At 32.9% G+C, this 20,452-nt stretch overlaps 1 protein-coding gene across 1 annotated transcript; it reads right to left on the bottom strand.

The window, feature by feature from the left end:
* Positions 1-329: 329 nt before the first annotated feature.
* Positions 330-14,486, bottom strand: LOC116341169 (homeobox protein goosecoid). Its single transcript, XM_031768083.1, has 3 exons — positions 13,509-14,486; positions 9,415-9,707; positions 330-720 (listed from the first exon to the last, which is right to left on the bottom strand). The coding sequence occupies exons 1-3, from the start codon at positions 14,071-14,073 to the stop codon at positions 460-462; spliced, it is 1,119 nt and encodes a 372-aa protein (XP_031623943.1). The 5' UTR covers positions 14,074-14,486; the 3' UTR covers positions 330-459.
* Between the last annotated feature and the right edge of the window lie 5,966 nt (positions 14,487-20,452).

Genomic DNA, 20,452 nt, shown 5'->3' with positions numbered 1-20,452 from the left:
CCCAATGAATCATCGTACTAAACTGAACATAAAACTATGTTAAAATAAACACTAAATCACAATAAACAAGTATATAAATGTTGGCTTAATGTTCTGCATCTCTTAGCTTTATTATTGAAGTATTTGTTAAAAAAAGAAACTCTTCTAATGGCAATACGAGCGAACTTAATAAATTGAAACACTGAGTTTATGATAATAAAAGAATTTTTTTTAAGGTTAAACAGAAATTCTTTCACAGAAAAAAAAAGATATCGTTATTTACAATGTGCGCAATGAACTTTCTTACTCTCACGAACATTTTTCTATTGATAATAATAAATGAACCACTGGAGCTTGAGTCGCTAAATATTAATTTACTTATAGACATAATGGGCGAATGATGATATAAAGATATGCACAAATAGAAATTTAACCTAAAATGTAGAATGTTATGTTGGAATTTGTCTAATTAAAATGATTTCATGCAACTTCTAAATCGGATGATGAATCGTCGGCGTCACTGTATGTGTACATGAGATTTGAATGTCCAAGTGATGTTTTTGTGGTGTTGTTATTGCTGCTTACAGGACCAACGGTTAAGCCATTGAACGATGATGTGGATTCGTTTAAATTGCATTTTAACGAACCATTATTTAAATGATCCTCTTGTAATTTTCTAAGCCGTTCGCTTTCCTCTCGTTTATTCTTACGGAATTTGGCACGTCGGTTCTTAAACCAAACCTAGTAAAACAGACAATGAAAATAGAGAGAGAAAAAAAAATTAATATTAAATTTTCTACTTCAAGATGCTTAACAACTAAATGATTAATGTAATAAATCACTGGCAAAATTAATATTTGCATTGTTTGTGGTTGAGATCAAGAACAAGGGTGAGACATATTCGGCATTCGCATACAGACACACAAAAGTGACATTGAAAAAGGAAACACAAAAAATATGATTATTATATCGTAGAATCCTCTTAAAATGAGGATAATAATTTTTTAATGATTTTACAAGTTGGCCATTATTGTACAGTTGTAGTATTTATTTTTGTTAGCTCTTGGAGCCAGACTATTTCGATTGTCACAATATACAAGACCCTGACACAAAGGACACATACATTGATCGTACAAAGAGACAGAGAAAAAAAACTGTCGTTTGACACACACGCATACAGAAAACAAGAAAAACATAAAAGGATTAAGGATATCAATTTGCTCTTTATTTTGTTCTGCCATTTTTTTTTTTGAAAATGCTTGTTTTTTAAGTGAGTATATGTGTATCGTTTTCACTTGAGAAAAACTGTAACAGCAAACTATTGAAAAGAACTCACACGATACACAAACGACATTATTCCAATGTTGAATGGCTTGGCTGGTGCTGGGTTGTGGCATTTTTTTGTGTTTTTCGCTCTCTTTCTTGCTCTTTGCCTTAAAAAAAAATTGCTTTCAATTTGGCTGTCGAGAGCCTATAGAACGGGTGTCCTTATTATTCGGGGCGGATTGATTACATGAATGCGACAACAATGTTCTGTGATTTTTTTGCCTTTTTTGCTTCTTAATTTTTCTTCTTCTCCATGTTGCTGTTTTTTTTGTTGTAATGTTTGTTTTGTTCGGTTGATTTTTTAAATAAACTCCAGGTGAATGTGCCCTATTGTCGAACATATTTTGTTCTACATTGCTGTAACAATAGAACAATTATGGAATAAAGAAACCAATTTTTCGTGAAAAAACAACAACTTAAAATGCTGCCGCAAACATTGAATTGCTCGGAGAGAATATGGAAGTTTCTTAGCGATACTATGTCGCATTGTCTATGTGTAGTAGTGATGAGAGATCGAAATTGAAAATGTCTGAAAAAATGAATGGCATGAAATGACGAATGGCATGATAATTGGAATGCAATTTAAAAGGGAGTAATTGTGTAGGCGAAATGGATTAAATTCCAAACATGAAACGGTTAACTCTATTCAATGTGCCAATTTTATTTAGTTCAAAATGACAAAAAGAGTTTATTACAAGGAAAAAAAAAGAGTGAAAGAACAAGAGAAGGAGAGAGAACTGTCAACTTATGTGTGTAATTCGTTGATTCAGTTTCAACTCGACAGCACATGCATGCTACAAAATAAATGTCAAATCGAATTTAAATAATATGATTTGACACATTTGCCACTTAGAACCAGAAAAAAAAATGAAAATACACTGAGTTTTATGAGTTTTTGTTGGGGCGTTTCTATGGCATTATAAAAAAGGAGGGTTGTCATTTATATATTATTATTGTTTTGATGGAAAAGCTAAATTCATATAGAAAAAAATCTGAATAAAGAGCATCATCAAAAATGTTACCTTGAGGCTACATCAAAGAATATTCCAATTAGCTTCAAACTGTTTCAGCATTTTGAATTTAAATGTTTCGGGTGAAATCACGTTTTTGACAAAATATAAACTGACAGCTGATTTCACTTCACCGAAAGATTAATGCCATGAGCTGATATTTGTTATGATCCACAGAACAAAAATGTTTCGCTTATACTTTATGTGAGAAAAAAAGCCTTAGATCAAACGATTCGAAATTTGTGCGAGTTAGATTGAGAGAAAATGTAACTAGCCAACTGCAAAATTATTTAGGCATTATAATTAATAACAAAATGTGTCTTTCGACGAAATAAATGTGCTCAATGCGAATGAACATATAATCATAATTGAAATTCATGCTCTTTAAATTCTTAGAATTTCAAAATGGTCACAAATCATGTAATCAAAATAATTGGCCACGCTACGCATTGGAAAATATCATCCAAAGAATTCAAACTGACAGACAATTGAAACAAACGACCATGCTTCACTAAAATGCTCCAATTTTCATTGAATGCTTTTTGTTGTTTGAAAACATGGGAAAAATGTGCTGAATCCCCAATTACGTGATAATGAAGCCGTACAATTTCAATTCGAAAAATATAAACGAAGAAATAACAAAGAAAAAAACTTTCGTTATTCTCGTTGGACGATAGAAAATTGGAAATTCAATACCAAATTAACTCATTTGTAACAGTTTCAAAACTTTCCGTTCGCAATGCAATTCAGCATAAACTCTCAAAACATCTTCAACCTATGAAATAATATGATTTACCAATTTTTCAATTCTTTGTTTTAACATTTTCCGCATGAAACTCAAAATAGAATTAAATTCTGTTTACACCAGAGAAATTGTTTGGCGTGTTAAAATTGTTTACCATTTTGTCGGTGCTGTCTTTGATTTATTTACTGCATAATAAATAAAATTGAAATCAATTCACTCGAAACGTATTTTTTTTTGCCATTTCTTCGTTTGCAAACAATTAAACTTGCATTTATGGAAGCAATCGAGTGCAATGAGCGAACAGATAGTTTGAACAATGAACTGTTTCTATTCTTTTGTTCTATTTGTTTGTGATGAATGCGAATGGCTTCAGTGCATCGGAACCTTTTTAACTTTCAGTTGAATTGACGCAAACAGTAGCTGAAGTGCTCACACTTAAACACCTCCATTTAATTGCCAACTAACTGATTTCCTCGTTTGATCTGACCGTCATTTTGGTTGGTCTTTTTGTTACTTCAAACATACACCGGTACATTTTAATCCGCATAAAGCCAATTGTTTGCACACCGAAATACATAACAAGTAAATTGCTAAAGATTATCTAGCGCATGCTTCAATAGAACATTTTTTTTTTTCGACAAAAAAACTGTATCGGTCAATGAAAAACATATTTAATCGGTGTCCACAAACGGATTCGATTTGAAAGGAAAACGATTTTTCTCATGAAAAATTCACAAAAAAAAACATGTATAAAAAATGGAAAATTTAAGATTTTGAGATGATTTCAAGATAAAAGTATTTGAAGAAGATCCTTTAATTCCCACGCATTCCATTCACATCAAAGGTTTTGCGATACAGTTGCTTGAGTTTGGATAAAACAGACTCATCGGCGGCATAGTTTAATTTCTTGTTTGTAGTTTTCATTATAAATATGGACGAAATGCATTTTTCTAGCAAAGTAAGAACTGAACGCAGCACATTTATAAGAAATACAAGGGCCGAAATAAAGAAATATATTAAAAAGTAAAGTATTGATAAACCACTTTTCCAACCGAGCACTTTGAACCACTATTTTTCCAATATGACAATGTTTTCCTATCGTTAATAAATAATAATAATAAAATTGTGTCTTGAAGGCATATTTAGGCTCTGTCTAAATAAAATGTTTGTTATCCTACAAATTCGAACCTCACATACATTTAAACTAGCATAAACGGTCCATAAATCCTTATGAAAAATCATTCAAGAGCCGCAAAAAAACCTCTTGTAAATCTGCTCATTACCCTTGAGTGAATTTTAATGTGGTGCATTAGAAGAGTTTATCAATCCCCTAAATCATCACATTTGGATTTGAATTCGAGATGAAATCAATACTGAAACACCCTCTTCATTTCAACAATTTCTGCATATATGTGGTCCGATGCCCTTGAGTGTTTGCATCACTTCGGAGAAAATGCATGTGCGTGTGTGGTTGTCGAAAGGTGTTTTCATTGAACTGTTGGATTTCTGGCCATTGTATGATGTGTGTTTGTGCATTTTGAATGGGTGTGTATGGATGTGTGTTGGTTGCGTTTTGCGAGTGAGTACAAAGCAGCTGAGCTGAGCGGATTTCTAGTGTAATTTGCATAAGCATCCCAAAATTGCCTTAGGTAACATTAGCAAACGCATAAACGCGCTTATTTTTATTCAACCAACATTTTAGTGTATCCATTTCAAAAACCTCAACAATATTTTCATAATTTTCCACAATTGGGTCATGGGCCATCACTGAAGACTCATTGGCAACTGAACACTATTTCAAAAATGCAATTTTCAAGAAATTTCTTGCATCGAATTTCATCAACGTTCAATTTCAAAATTCAATCCATCATATTGAATAGGTTAATATTTAATTTTACTGAGCCAAAAATCGGTTTCTTCTCCGGTTGTAATTTTGCGATGAAAACTTTTCGAATTTGAGTTTTTCCTTCAATATTTGAATTGCGCGTTGATTCGCCTTCGCCTTTGTTTTCTTTTTCTAGCGGAAAAAATATATATATGGAAGCACGGATTCGGTGTGCATCGTCGATGTATCAAGTTATAATTGAATTTTCATGGTGGAAAAACAACGTGGTTGAATAAAATTTTATGCCAAAATTTGTATACCACGCGATTCGATACGCACTGAAATCTCTCCTCTTACTTTCTCTCTCACACTATTCTGGTCCGCGACTACATTATCGAGGGTGATCCAGATGAAACCGAGGAAAAAATCGAACGCAATTCGTGTGGTTGTGTTGTTATGGTTTTTGCGTGTGTTTACAAAATATATTAAAGTTGCAAAAGGATTTTAAAACAATATAACGTGAATATTGTTTGCGCTCATTTTTGCCTAGCAGGCACATTTTTTTCATCGCAGCATACCATTCGAAATAGCGGTGAAGGTTCCATACTTGTGGTTGTTTTTTGGTGAAAAAAATCATGAACTAACCACGACTATGAACTCAATTTTGTAATATCCGATATGCATCAATTGCACGGTGTTTAATTCAAATTTCAAGAGTGCGCAAGTGTGTGCACTCACTGCACTCTATGATTGAGTGGTGATAAACTGTTAACCCCGCTGTGTCGATTGTTTTTATAGTATAATTGAATATTAAAATTAATTTTCGGAGTTCTTGGAACACACGTGAACCTTTCGCATTGCACCATTTCAGTTGTTGTTCTTTTTTTTATTCCATCAACATCAAACAATGGATTAATAAATAAATAAGCTTAAAGCAATAGGTATACATAAATTTTGCATAAACCATAAATCAGTCCAAAAATGCAAACGATTATAATTAAAAGTGAGCCAAATGGACGGGATGGCTTGTAATAAAATCAATCAATAACTGAATTTATAATTCGAAAAGACAAATATTTTTGTTGCTTGATACACGTTGAAATTTGTCATTTCAGCCATGTGAAAAATGTGTACGTGTGTGTGGGCTGTGTTGCCAAAGGCTATCGACCATATAAATCATAATATATCAGTAGCTTGTTATCATCTCTTTTATTCGTCTCCGGTTAATATTTAACAATGTAATTAAGTGTCAATTAATTAAACTTATCCTAAGAAAACAAACAACAAACATAATATTAGAATGTAAACACTGAATCCGAATCATTTGTGGGGTCGACGCATCGATTCATAAATACGAACAGCTTAAAATGAGCATATTCGTACGATACCAAAATGAGAGAACGAGAAAAAGTGCCGAATAATGAAAAAGGGAAGCACTTGAAAACCGCATAAGACACTGCCATGGTTAGACAATACAAAATAAAGAGATGTGGTTGCATGGTAAAGATATATTTGCGGCTTAATACACAAACAAAGCGGTTTGGGATACCGAATTTATCAAACAATCGCAATTGGCTAAAGGTTAAAGCAAAAACCACTCAATGACAAAAACATACGCATTTTCTCTCACCACACTTCATTCCGTCTGCCGCCTCTTGAGTACTGTACGCTCATTTAGTACGTAAACGTGAAAAAAAGAGAACAATCAAAATCACGATGTCATCTCATTCGATTGCAATTTAACAGAGTTATGAAATGAATGGAAATGATGATGAATTTTTGCCATTGTTTATTATTATCTGTTAAAATAATAAAAATGTAAATAACATTCAATTTTAATGGAGCGAAATTCAATTGGAAATAATGAAAATAATGCTTCACCGTAGATAAAAAAATATATAATAACAATAGATAGGACCAAGCGAGGAAATGACAATAAATATTTTATAAAGTTGAATGATGAATTAATTCGCTCACTTGATTTTTCGTGGGAGGATGGGCGTACACTTTTTTTCTTGATTACTTGTTCTCATTGCACACATTTTGGGGTTCGTTGTTTAACCGACTCAATTCAATGTTTTATTTACTTTGATTTTCACAATATTTGTGCATTTTCAATGATGAATTTGGTATGATTTAAATTACGTATACTTTGTTAACTTTAGCATTGTTGTTATTCTTGTTAAATTATGTTGAATAAATAACAAATATAATAACGAATATTATATCTCAGCTTCAGCATCACCATCAAATTTAAAAATGATACAACACCAGATGTAAATAGTACTTTAATAGAAAAGAAAAGCGGCGAAGAAATCATAATAATTCATGATAGGGTTTGCATTAAAATACGTACACTGATAAATTCAAATCATATTATTGAATTATTTTAAATATTTATTTTTGGCAAAGTTTTTGGAAATTTAATTCCATGGTGAGTACTTAATGCTGATGATTGTTGCGTTTCAATCTCAATCTCAAGTTTTTTTTTTTGCTTCACTTAACAAAGATTAAGAAAACAATGTCAACTTTTTTTAACGAGACTGGATTGATTGAAATCCATCTCTGAATTTGGCGCGCCATGGTAAAATGATCTTTTGAATCAAAACCAATTGAAAAAGTTTTAAGTAATGAAATGAGCTTGCGGGGAAGATTCTTTATAAATACAAAAAAAAGCGTCTCGTCGACGACACAGGCCACCAACATGAGCGTTAAGTGAGCATTCCATTTGCAATGGTTTTGTGTACATTTTGTCTTTTTCTTTTTCAAGTTGACAAAAGCGGAAAAGGCCACCTACACATGAAAAATTGTGTGCCTGAAATATATTTTAACTCTTTAATCAAAATACCACCTGAACGAGTGAAAGAGAGTAGACACTTGAGCCTATTAGTCATACCATAGAATCGCATATTGGTTGGAAAAAGTGAATCTTAAACCTCTTGAAAAATGGGTATTGGTAAATGATTCAGCGAAAATGTATTGTTTACTTTTCATCGTCTGAGGGCTAGTGTGTGTCTTCGTCTTCGATGTTTGTTTATCATTGTCAATAAGTCAAAGATATTCTAAACATTGAATGAGTTCTTCAACACAAAAATAAGACATAATTATGGAATTTAGTCGGGCTTGTTTTTTTTATTCGTTTATCGATAGAGGAAACAGTGTGTAAACATGAACCGAAACAAACAGTAGCCAAGTGGCTGTCACAAAATAATTTTCTGCATTTTACTCGTTGAATTACACTACCTGTGGTCAAAAGCATTCAATGGGCTTTTTTTAATCCGTTTGTGCGTTTTGGAAGAATAAAAATCTAGCCATTTCAATGACATTTTCAAACATGTCATTTGGTATTTGAATTCGTTCTGTGTATTTTACAACATGGAATGTGTTCAATCTCATAGATTTTATGTCAGAGTCCAATTGCGATGAAGAATTCACTGAATCAATAATAAGTGTGATGACTATTCGACATTCTTTGCGTTTCTCTCTCTCTCGCTCTCTCCTGATTTAATCAAACAATTTACTCAACAGTTTTAATGCATTCAAATTTATTTAAGTAATACCAGCAAATGTCGAAGTGATTTGTTTAAGAGCTGTAAAATCTTAGCCTCAAGCATTGATGGCATTAATACCAGAAATGTGCGTTCACACGAACATGCATTAAATATTCAAAACAAATGCACGACTATTTATCCAGATGCTTATCAACATCGTGCAATTTAATCGTACACAATCTAAAATTGAGGCCGTGATAATACCATGCTCTGTCACCATGCCAATTAAATCGACACGCGGTCTTTTAAATTTTTTCAATCAACAACACATAACTGGGTTGGTGTTTATTTGAGCTGGTACTTGTGAAAGGATTAGCCAGAGATCAAAAGGAACAGATTTCCTTAAACTTTAATTTTCAGAAATTGGCGCACGAACTAAATCTTTAGTTAGAAAAGTGTTTCTTCATCTTCAAATAACAACAAATTGTTGAGATATTATCACGCGCTACATTCGGTGCGGACACAAATCCAAGAGAGATTATGCATTGTATAGCAGTGAGTTGCAAGTGACATATTGTGAGGGGACTTTCGACAAATGGAAACCATATCAATAGCCAATGTTTGTTTATGCATTTCGAATCAATTTCAAAATCGGTGTTTGAGAGTTAATTTGATAGAGATCTTTTGACTTTGATAATGCCATTCGAATCGGAAATGGTACTGAGCACTTCTTGTTGATTGCTCACAAATTGAGGGTACTAAAATCGTGATTTAATATTCACGGCTTAATGTTTGTAGAAATTTAGAGGATTTGTTGACACAATTCCAACGGGCGAATGAAACATTGAGAAATTAATTTAATGGCCTTTTTGTACTTTTACCGTACAGTCTTAATTCCCTGTGACAATACCACTTTTATGTAAATATGTTGTGTGCGACAAAAGATTTGTAAACAAATAAATTAAGAGTCAGCTTAAAACTAGTTGCAAAAACAAAGAGTTTCATTTAAATAATTGTGTGATTACTGATTATATTTACCTCAACGCGTTCTTCTTTCAGATCAACCTTTAGTGCTAATTGTTCGCGCAGTAGCACATCTGGGTAGTGTGTGCTTTCAAATGTTTTTTCCAATTGTTCGAGTTGCTCTTCAGTGAAAATGGTACGATGGCGACGCTTCCGTTTTGGTGGTGGTCCATGACCCAAGTGACCACTGTGATGATGATGTGATAACGACGTATGCGCTGTATGTGCCTGCATTTGTGCAGCGGCAGCAACATGTGCAACCGCCGCCGCATGCATGTACTGTGGATAAAAATTCGGATAAGCTGCAACTGAGAAAAATAAATAAAATCAAAATATTTTCCGTAAAAAAATTTCCAAGATTAATTTGAATAAAAGAATATTATAATTGCAAATGCGAATAAATTATCGAATTTTCAATCTAAAATTCAAAAATGCAAAAAAAATGGTTTGATTGAAAAAAGAATTGAATTGTTTGCGTTTGTAAATTTGGGTCAGTGATTCAAAATCAAATCAATTTGCATAGAAAAATTGCCCTCGAGTTGAAGTGAAAAGAACGTGGAATATGCGATAAAAGAATCAGCAATATAAAATTACATTGTTTGGAAAATTTGCTGGAAATATGGTTTTGCAGTGCGCAATGCAGAAAAGTTCATTGAATTGTAAACCGAAAAATCTTTTAAATATATAATTCGGTTAAGGAAAAATCAGATATTTTTCTTTACTTCGGTTCTTCAATTTCTCGTCAATTCCTTCATGTATTCTGATTAATCATTTGATTGGTTTCACTAAGTTCTAATGTGATGTTTGTTGTGTGGGTGTGCATGGATTTTGATTAAACGATATTGTCATTAATAGCTCTGGCAACCGTCGTTCATTTGTTGTGCAAACATAAAAATGCGTTTTCCCGCATTTTTAATCGAATCGTATGGAAACTAAATTAAATGGTATAGTGTATGTGTGTATTTGTCGTTTTTATATCGTCACCAAATTTCATCATCGGTTTCTATAACATCAGAAATGTAAATTAAAAAAAGAAGAAGAAATTTTCAAGTAAACATCTTTATCTGGCTTCAGTTCACTTTCATAAACATTTTCGACGCGTTTTTCTATTTTTTTCCGATTTTCATTGTTCGGCGTTAAACGGTTAATTTTTTTCCTCTCTTTTCATTTGGACTTGAAATCACAAAACCTGATTGTGACTGATTTTTTTTCTTGACTTTGCGTTTTGTAAATGTCGTTCGAAAAATCTCATAAAAAATTGTTCAAAGTAGAAAATGGATTGAAAAAAGTAAAACACTGCATTTATGGCTTCTTTTCAATTTGTTTTTCCATGCAAATGCCAAAGCAAAGACGATCACGTGCTAATCTTTACTCGGCTCGAAAAGGTGAAAAAGATGAAAAAATGCAAACAATTTCTATTTGTTTGGAAATTTTGTGGGACAATGTTTTAATCTTAAAATCATTAAAGAGCCATTTGCGTCAGCAGTAAACGGTTCGTTGACGTCGTGTGTTTGTTTCGGTGTTTTTTGTCTCGTGAGACAAGCGAATTATTGGCCGTAATTCGTCATCCCAGCGGATTAAACGTTGGTAATATTTATTTTTTCTTCATTTTTTGTTCCATAATCATAAAAGAAATCAGCATTGGATTACCACCACGAAAAAAAAAAATTGTCGGACAGATAATTAACGGTGGTGTGTTTAAAATACTCAAAACGGATAAGTGACTTGTTTAGTTGGCATGGCATTATTTTAATGCGTTGCATTACTCGAGAGGTGAGGGGAAAAAAGAATAACAAACATGTTTAGAATATAAAGATGTGGGCGGCTTAGGTACTTATTCTCTTATGTTGTGTGATTTTTTTTCTTTCACCACCACCTCTTGAAGGTAATTCAAATGCAAAGAAGTACTTTTTAAAAATTGAGGAAACAAAAATGTTTATATTTTATTTCATTCGAAAAAAAAAATAAAGTACCATTTATGTAAATGGATGATGTATGAATATGGATTCGATATTTTCTTTCGTTCGCCTGGTTTTTTCTTTTCTGTTCGGTTATACGTGAAGTTCCACGTGAACCGAACGGATGAATGAGTGGTGGTTTGTAATCGTGACAGCGTAAAAAATTAATCTGCGGAAAAATAAGTTCAACCGATTTTGCCGCATAAATGTTTTTTTTTTCATTTCTTTTATATTCCATTTTTCATTTGAATAAAATGTATGGAAAAAGAAAGAAAGAAAGAAAGAGAGAGAGAGAGAGAGAGAGAGAGGAAAATCTGAATGAAGATAGAATTTCGAAGAACGAAAAATACCGATGTTTATCAGATCTGCGATTTTCTTGTATTGTAAGTGTATTTTATTTATAAATATGTTAAGTAGGTGCGAATGTATTTGAAGATTTTCCCTTCTTTCTGCTTTGGAGCCAAGACAAGCTTCGGATTTTCGATGTGCACCATTAAATTAATCAGCAGACCCGAAAAAATGCTCGCTCGAGGTGTGAATCACACCATATTAGATTTAGAGAATGTGAAATTTGCAAATTTCAATTGCTAAATATATTTTTGAAGAGAAAGACAGCCCAATGAAGCATCGAAAATCCCATCAATCGACAGAGGTATTCTGACAAATCAGAAAAGACTCTGCGATACACACACACTTAAATTAAATGATATAAAAGCATTTAGAAATCTCACAAGGTCAATTCAAAATGTTTATTTACTCGTCATATATTTGCGGATCTCGTTTACAACGCATTATAAATGTTTGCGTCGACATTTTCTTTCACTCATTCAAAAAGTGAAAAGAAAACATTTGTATATTATTTTTCGTCTTCTCGAAGGACAGAATTTAATGCAACAAAAGCGATACGGCAAAGAAAACTGAAACAAATGAAAAATTAATAAAAATAAATCCAAATAAAACGGTGTGCGCTTCGATTTAATAAGACTAAAGCATCGAGTAAACAAACATTGGCCAAAGAGAACGGGAGAATGTTACGGAAAATTAAAAGTCCTTCAGGTAACCGATAAGAGGTATTATCGAATATATTGACGCATTTGATGTGTATTTATCAATAATTTATTAGGATTTTCAATGTATAAGAAGTTATGGTGTGGCATATCGAAACAATGACGATGATGATTTTCGTTTTTTTTTTTGGCTTCCATACATGTGCGCTCGGCTTCACTTTTAAGTAATAAATACTTTTATTATGTGCCCGTGTGCGTACTTTCTTAGCAAGAGAGTATGACTTGCGGCTATTTTCTTCTTAACCGCCATCAATGATGCCTAAGCTCCCTGATGCATACAAGATGTGAGTGTGCGTGTGTGTGTGTATGCTCAGGCGTCTCGGCCAAATGTGTTCAACAATACGGTTTGACGTGGGCAAAGACGAAAATGAAAAATGTAAATATCTTTGATTTTCGAATTTTGAAGATTGGTTATATCAATGCCAGCCACCATCATACATTTTAAATTCAGTGTGCCTTTCAATCCGCTAGCCTAAGTATGTCCTGAAGGTTTGTTTTTCTTTCCAATGTATTCTTTTCTTTACTCTCTTTGCCCATCTCCACATTTGCTATTATGCTTATCCTTTTGGTTATTATTTTCAATAAAAAAATGTTTATTTACTTTATTGGTATTTTTTTCCTGTGCATTTTTCAACTCGACAGACTCGATACGAAAAAAAAAAACGGTAGCGTTCACTACCGTTGAATGTATGCACCGATGTGTGTGGGATGCGGTTGAAGAGAGTGTGGATTTGTTTTCTTTCTTTTTTGTTATCATTTCGCTTAATGGAAAAAACCATTGAATTCTTTTTCAAGAGCTAAACGATACAAAACATAAACAATATGTTATTTCGCGAGACCATTCTCATAAAATTTTGATACAGATTGTATTTACGAAGCGATGAAGCTGAATCGATTAGAAAAACACAGAACGTTTTCATTTTGAGGAATCGTTTCGTTGTCGACGAGAAATTGGAAGTCAAAGAAATAGATGACCAATTCAAAGATGAATGAGACTGAAAATGTTCAATATATGAATGGGCGCTAAAATACAAGTCGAGTTTACATTCTAACCAAATATATGAAGGAGGAAGGAAAAACTCACCAAGAAAATCGGATGGATTGCCAAAGCCAGTGGCAGCGGCTGCGGCTAGATGTGACAAATGTAAACCAGGATGTAGCATGGCTGGTACCCTTGTCGGTCGAACTGGGCTTGATGTTGTGCTGAGCGACGGTGAATTGCTCGGCGATCGACTCTCTGACTTTGAATTGTATTCGAATTTAATATCAACGGGTTTCGTTGCCAAAATGCTATCAATCGTAAAGTTTGACGTTGCCATCGATCCACTGTTACAATCACGAATTTTTGCATCATCTTTCCGCTGTAGCGTCTCTTTTTCGGTGTCTTTTTCCAATTTAATTCGATTCAAATTGGCGGGACTCGATTGCATTTGTCCCATTTGTTGTGGAATTTGATGAACACTTGCATTCAATATCAAATCATTATCGGCAATATGCTCCCTTAAATTATTCAATCGTTGTCCTAAGTAGTTACAATTTTGTGTGCCGAGCAGCATGGCGGTGGTTAAATAGGCTTGATTTGGAATTGATTGATTTTTTTGGTGCGGTACACTTCGAACAGTCATTTGATTCGAATTGGTTTCGACCATTGATGTCACCGGTGATGCCAAAGACACGGGCGAATTTGGCGGCGTTAAATCGGCTTCTTTAAGAAGCCCGAAGCGCGTCACAGAATTCAGGATTATACACAAAATGTTTTCAAATATGGCAAAGATGAACTTCAATTTTTTGTTGCCATTCAAAAATGTCACCGTTTACAAAATAAAAAATGATAATGATTTAATTTTACTTTCAAAATTTGAGAGATATTAAATTCACAAACGAAAATCCGTTTTTCGAAAGAAAAAATCGGCTTGATTTTTTTTTAGTTTTATGAATAAAATATGGCACGGTGTATACTTGGTTGAAATTCACGGTAAATATCACTTAAAAATTGAGTGCACACCCGAACTTATCGACACATATATGACCAGATCGTTAAACGATATGAAACGTTCTGCCAGAGCTGTTGAGTCAAAGAAATCATCATCGAGTAAAAATCATGCAGACGAGTATATTTCAAAATGTGTAAACACATACACACGCTTTATATTGTCCTTAGAAATCGGTTCAACGCTCTGTCCTTGTCGCTCCGGTCAAATGGTGCGCGTGCACAACAGGAATGAGTATATTCTTGTTGAAACGGTGCCTATGAATACAAGCTCCACCTATTTCATTCTGATTTGATTGTTTGAGTGTTGTGTGCGACAACCCTCTAGTACCATTCAAATACGTACACCAAACTGAAGAGGTGAAGTACAAAAACTGATTTTCGCTTTAGAATGAAATATCCATATATGTTTGTCATTATAAATAAAAGAAGAAAACGATTGTACGTGTAAAATGCAAACGGAAATATTGTGTGTTTGCACAAAAGAAGATTGAATCGATCTGAATGTATTTGCTTGCTTGTCTTAACAAGCGGGAAATCACATCTACATACATTATGATGTATAGATATAGTATTTTACGAATGGTCACGATGACGAATGTGTAGAATGGAAGTAGTTTGTTCTATTTGATTTTCTCATTATTTGAAATTCAGCTGTCGGGCCAGTGGTACGGAGAGATAGTGGTGCTGGGGCGTTTCCTGAATTACAGTCAATCGGATATAGAGACGCGCAAATGTGAGTGAAAGAGCGAGCGAGTCAAGATTTGTGTGCGCGCGTTACATGCGTTTTACTATGTGCTTCTCTCATCTAATTCCATAATATCTAAATTAATGTTATTTAATGTGTTTTATGTATATTTTGTATGTATTATCCGATGCATAAGATTGTGATTACGTCTCAATTGTCATTGTATTTCTCTCATATATCTATGGCTATGTGGAAAAAGCCATAAAGTTGCCACCTTTTCCATATTGTCGATGGTTTTTTTCGTTCGGGCCGCATATTTTGTGTACGTTTCGATTGAAAGAATTTGAGCGAGATTATTATCACGTTAAAATTCATCGTCGTTTTTCATCCATACCGTTATTAAATCAGATTTTTTATCCTCTCTCATTCTCTCGGTTGAAAGCTTCCGTTTGTTCCCTTTTGACGTGTCGTTCGCACAATTTTCATTGCGAACACATTTTTTTTTTTATTCTTGTTCTTTTCACGCGTCAACGAGTTTTTATTCGGTTTTGCATAATTTAATTTATTATTCAAAAGAAATAAATTTTTAATTGCAATTGTGTCGATGTGTTTTTGTTTTTATACAAAATACAATATTTTCAACAAATTGACTTTTTAGCCAAAAAGCAAATGCGACATATTTTCAAGTGCATTTTTTCATATTTTATTTCAAATGAACAATTTTCATTTACATTGTAATGGTATGGTTGCTTTTTTCTGGTTTTCTGCATGCGTGCAGTCTTTGGAGCACATGTAATACTTAACAGCAGTAATGTGCGAGATCAGATTTTTAGGGGGGTTAGTTTTCAAAACTTCAAATTGAAACCATTTTCCAAAACTGTATTCTAATTAAGGAATTTTGATTCCATTCTGTTCAGAATCTGTTCGAAATTAATTTCGGGGAGGAAATTTGGCCAAAATCCCCTGAAAGTCGAAGGAAATTTTTCGAACCGTACCATACCCTCTACCCTTTCACACACTAATGCTTTACATTGAATTCATTTGCAACGTATAAAATGATGCGCTCGTGCCAAATAGACCACCCGCAAAAATTCCATTGAATGAGAAAATTCTTTGGGAAATAGACATTTTCCCATGTCGCCCCCAAAATTACCGTCTGTAATTCGAAATCTTAAGGTACTTTGAATGAATATAATTTTAAATGAATCAACGAATTAGCCAATATTTATATGTCTCAAGTCTCAAGTACAATTGCCCAAGATTGCTTTGGCTGATAAGTTTTGAATGAAAAAGTGTCTTGCAAATTGAATGGATGTACATTGTTTTGTCAACGAGAGAAATTTCCAAAATTGATAAATAAATATTTAATGATGTACTTGTGAGGTTACGGCTATGGCACATGCACTCAACCACAAAGAACATGATTTCATTATCTTTCTCTCTTTCTATTCTTATTATTTTCATGCGTATATAAACTTTCATTCAATCATTTGATGACTTTAGTCCTAACTAAACAATGACAAATGAAGCGAAACCGATTTCCTTTGTTTCATCTGGTTTTTGTCTTGACGAAAGAAATGTTCAAGTTTCTTGTGTTTTCCATCTTATTTATTCTTATGCTGTTGAGTGTATGCTGTGAAATGGTTTTTGTGGCCATTGTTTTTGTTTTGACAAAAATTTAAATGGTTTTCGTCGACCCAAAAACTATATTATATTATTTTGCACAGGCTTTTGTCTGCCCTTGTCGACCATTCGGTTTTATTTACATTTGAAAATTGATTCCCGTTATCAAACCGATGTTGATGTCGAACGCTGCACTTGAGACCGGACGAATTACGGCCAATAAAGTCGCCACATTCTCTAAATCGACCGACGAATTACATAGGTATTATGTAAACAATACTATTTGCTATTTGATTTTATACTACGAAATCTTTAAGGTTTGAAGGCTACGCGTGTTCTTCTCTCTCTTCTTTTTTCATTCGATGCCAATGCAAAAACGATTAACTAAGTTTGTCCATTGTTGTTCGATCACAATTCATACAGATGGAAAAGACACACATACACACACACAATGAAATACAAATAGCCACAAACCAATCGAAATCCCATTTGTGAATTAATGCAATTGAATTTTTGATGAAATTTTGTATCGCTTTTTGGCTCTCATTTCATGCTAAGTGTCTTTGGATGAAAATTGTCTAAAGCCAACAATTTTGTATTGTGGTAAAGCGATTCGAAATTGTTATTTTAGTTTAATCAGCGCAATCGAATTCAAATGCCGAGCCGATTCAACTTCAAATCCTTATATCAATATTGTTTGATTAGAAAATATGAGTTTGTATAAAGCAGCTGCTAAATGTTTAATCAGCATTTTGAGAAGAAAATTCGATGTTTTAAGCATATCATTTTGTAAGAACATACCGTTGAAAAAATGCACCACCACCAAATTTCTGATGCCTCGACTTCCCAAGAGTTAAAATTTGATATATTCATTACTGTTTTTGCATTGCATGTTAACATTTCAAATGATGTATAAGAAATTTACGGTGAAACAGTTTCGCCAAAATTTAACTGTGAAACTCAACTGTTCGTTGAGTGGTTCATAGGTTTCGATTCGGGTGAGAAAAACAAATATGTAAATCAAAATCCCAGATATTCAATTCAGAATAAAAGTCAACAAAGTATTGCATTTCATCCATTTTATAGCTTGATTCTAAATCCAAAATGTTTTCTCTCCCCCTGTGTGTGCCGGAGATGTAGTAATTTGTGATAATTTGATATCTATTTAACAGGATAGAATAAATTTTTCATTTTCAGTCCATTAGAAGCACGTTGTTTAAATAAAATGACGATGTGTTAATTTGAAGCGGCTTCCCATACAACATATGCACTGAAATAACATTTGTAAATCATTGTTAATATACATCAACAAAAGGCATCAAAATGTGGCAAAAAAGAGCATTTAACCGTTATACATGTGCCTTTGTGTGGGTTGACTCCTCTTCCGTAATAATGTACGAGAAATCACAATAGCAAACGTAAAACATATTTTATTATTCTGTTCGCAAGAAGCGATAAATTGGATAACTAAGCGCCCGATAATAGCTTGAAACCGTCACGTCAATCGTATTTTATCGGCGATGATGATGATGAAGACGATGTTGAATGTGTGTGTGTGTTTGCACAAAATCCTCGAGTCAAATCTCGCACAAAAATGACACCATTCGAGTTTGTGCAGATGTTGGAAAACGCACCCGACCAAATAGCATTTTATTTACATTGATGCGCCATTGAATTCCATCGGAAGCAAATATGGGCGGAGTGTATTGTGTCACATCAATACACACGTACAAATATTTTGCCATTCGCTTTCTCCATGCACAGCAACAGACAAAAGAGACAAAACAATCTCTTCCTTGTACACACTCTCACACAGTTTGATGTCATCCATACGATTTTTGTTTTCTGTTTGTGTTTACATACATAACCCTCCAATTATATATCTGACAAATTTATTTTCTGCTTTTGCACGAAGTATTTTTTTCTTCTTTCTTTCTTTTGTACGTTTTGTCTCATGGCTTACTTTTTTACATCAATATGATATTATGACTTCTGAATTAAATTCTATTTGAATTTCAATTGTCATACAAATTTACGTGTGTTTTTTTCTCTCTGAACTTTCAACAATAAGCGGGATACGAATAATTTTATTACATAATATAAAAATGTGTAATCAATTTGCAAATTCTTTTATCGTACACACATACACACCATTGGAATGATATTCTTTATTCTTTTGAATTTATATGACTTTCAAATTCAAATATTACATGGATCTTGATAAATGTCTCATGTAATGCATGATCGTATATAATAATGGATGCGATTTTCTTATCACCTTCATACTTTTTAGTGCTCGTGCAGAATATTCCTGACTCAAAAAACTCTTTTTTCAACAAATTTATAACCATTTATAAAAAGGTGAGATTATATAATCGTTCTCAATAATCGTATTAAGTAGATTGTTTTTGAAAAATATTATTAAAACAAAAAAAAAAAACATTTGAGTTCATTATCTTTTTTATTTCATATTTCGTGAAAAAACATTTTTTGAATTTCTTGGTACATCAAGAACGCATCGTGTCTGCATACATTAAGCCTGTCCAATTGTGTTCTTTTCTGGTAATTTTTTGTCTCTTAAGTGTCTCTACATCCATAATTTGAGTTTTTAAAGTAAAAATACACAAAAATTTCGAATTATGGCATTGGATAAAAAAATACAAGAGGGAAACATAATTGGACAAGCATAGCATCTTAACGGTACACCAGATTGATATTTGAAATTAAAAGAAAAAATCCAAATAACTCAAATCAACAACACAAAATCTTTTATGAATTTAAAAATATTTCATCAAAAAAAATCTACAAAAGGTTCAGTTGAATTTCTTATATAAATAAAAATGTGATGTTTGAGCCGTTTGAAGCCCCTTATCTTAAGACTAATAAATAACTCTCGTCTGTGACTTTTTCAATTTGGATTTCTGAATTTGATGGGGAAAATTACAAAAACCCCGTGACATTGTTGCAGATTGATGTGGCATACCAATAATAAGACTAGTATTAAATTCAAAGACCAATTTATTGCGATCGTGTTAGCGTTTTAAATGTTTAAAAGATTGGAAACTTATATTTCTATCAAATGTTGCAGACCTCCCATTGAACATTTTGTTCAGAGTAACTCCAAGATGCACGAAAAGAAATTTCTTTCAGTGATTGAACTTTACTCCATTGGGAAACTATATGATCAATCGATTTTGTGAAAATTAAAACAAAAAATTAAAGTCGTTCAAGTGATGGTAAAATCTTGAAACATTTACATGTTCTAGATCAATGATATCAATTCCATCCAATCTCAATTCCGTTATTGTTGAGAACAAGAATTTTTAGATTATTGAAATGCATCAAATCACTGTTGAATCAAGAATAAAATGTTGCTAAAAAAAAACTATCACGTTTTTTGCAGTTACACGATCGATGTCGAATTTCAAAAAAACATTTATGATAATAAAATGTATTGATTATGAACAACAATTATCATGAATGTACCAACATTTTTTTCTTCGAAATTTCAAATTTGTCCTTGCATTTTTTTGAATTAAATCGATTCTGTAGGGTGTTGCAAATTATCCATTTGAAACAGTTTGTAAATGCTTCCTTCAATCAAATGACGGCCTAAGAAGAAAACAATAACATACAGAATATTCTGCAAAAAGACGAATACAAATTTATGTGAGCAAAAACCAAATATACAAACAGACAGCGCAAAAGTAAAACAGCCTACTTACAT

Source organism: Contarinia nasturtii, unplaced genomic scaffold, assembly GCF_009176525.2.
Source record: "Contarinia nasturtii isolate CC-2019 unplaced genomic scaffold, AAFC_CNas_1.1 Cnas_scaffold_695, whole genome shotgun sequence".
NCBI lineage: Eukaryota > Metazoa > Arthropoda > Insecta > Diptera > Cecidomyiidae > Contarinia > Contarinia nasturtii.
The sequence above is the reverse complement of the archived record's forward strand: the minus strand, read 5'-3'. Positions and strand labels throughout refer to the sequence as shown.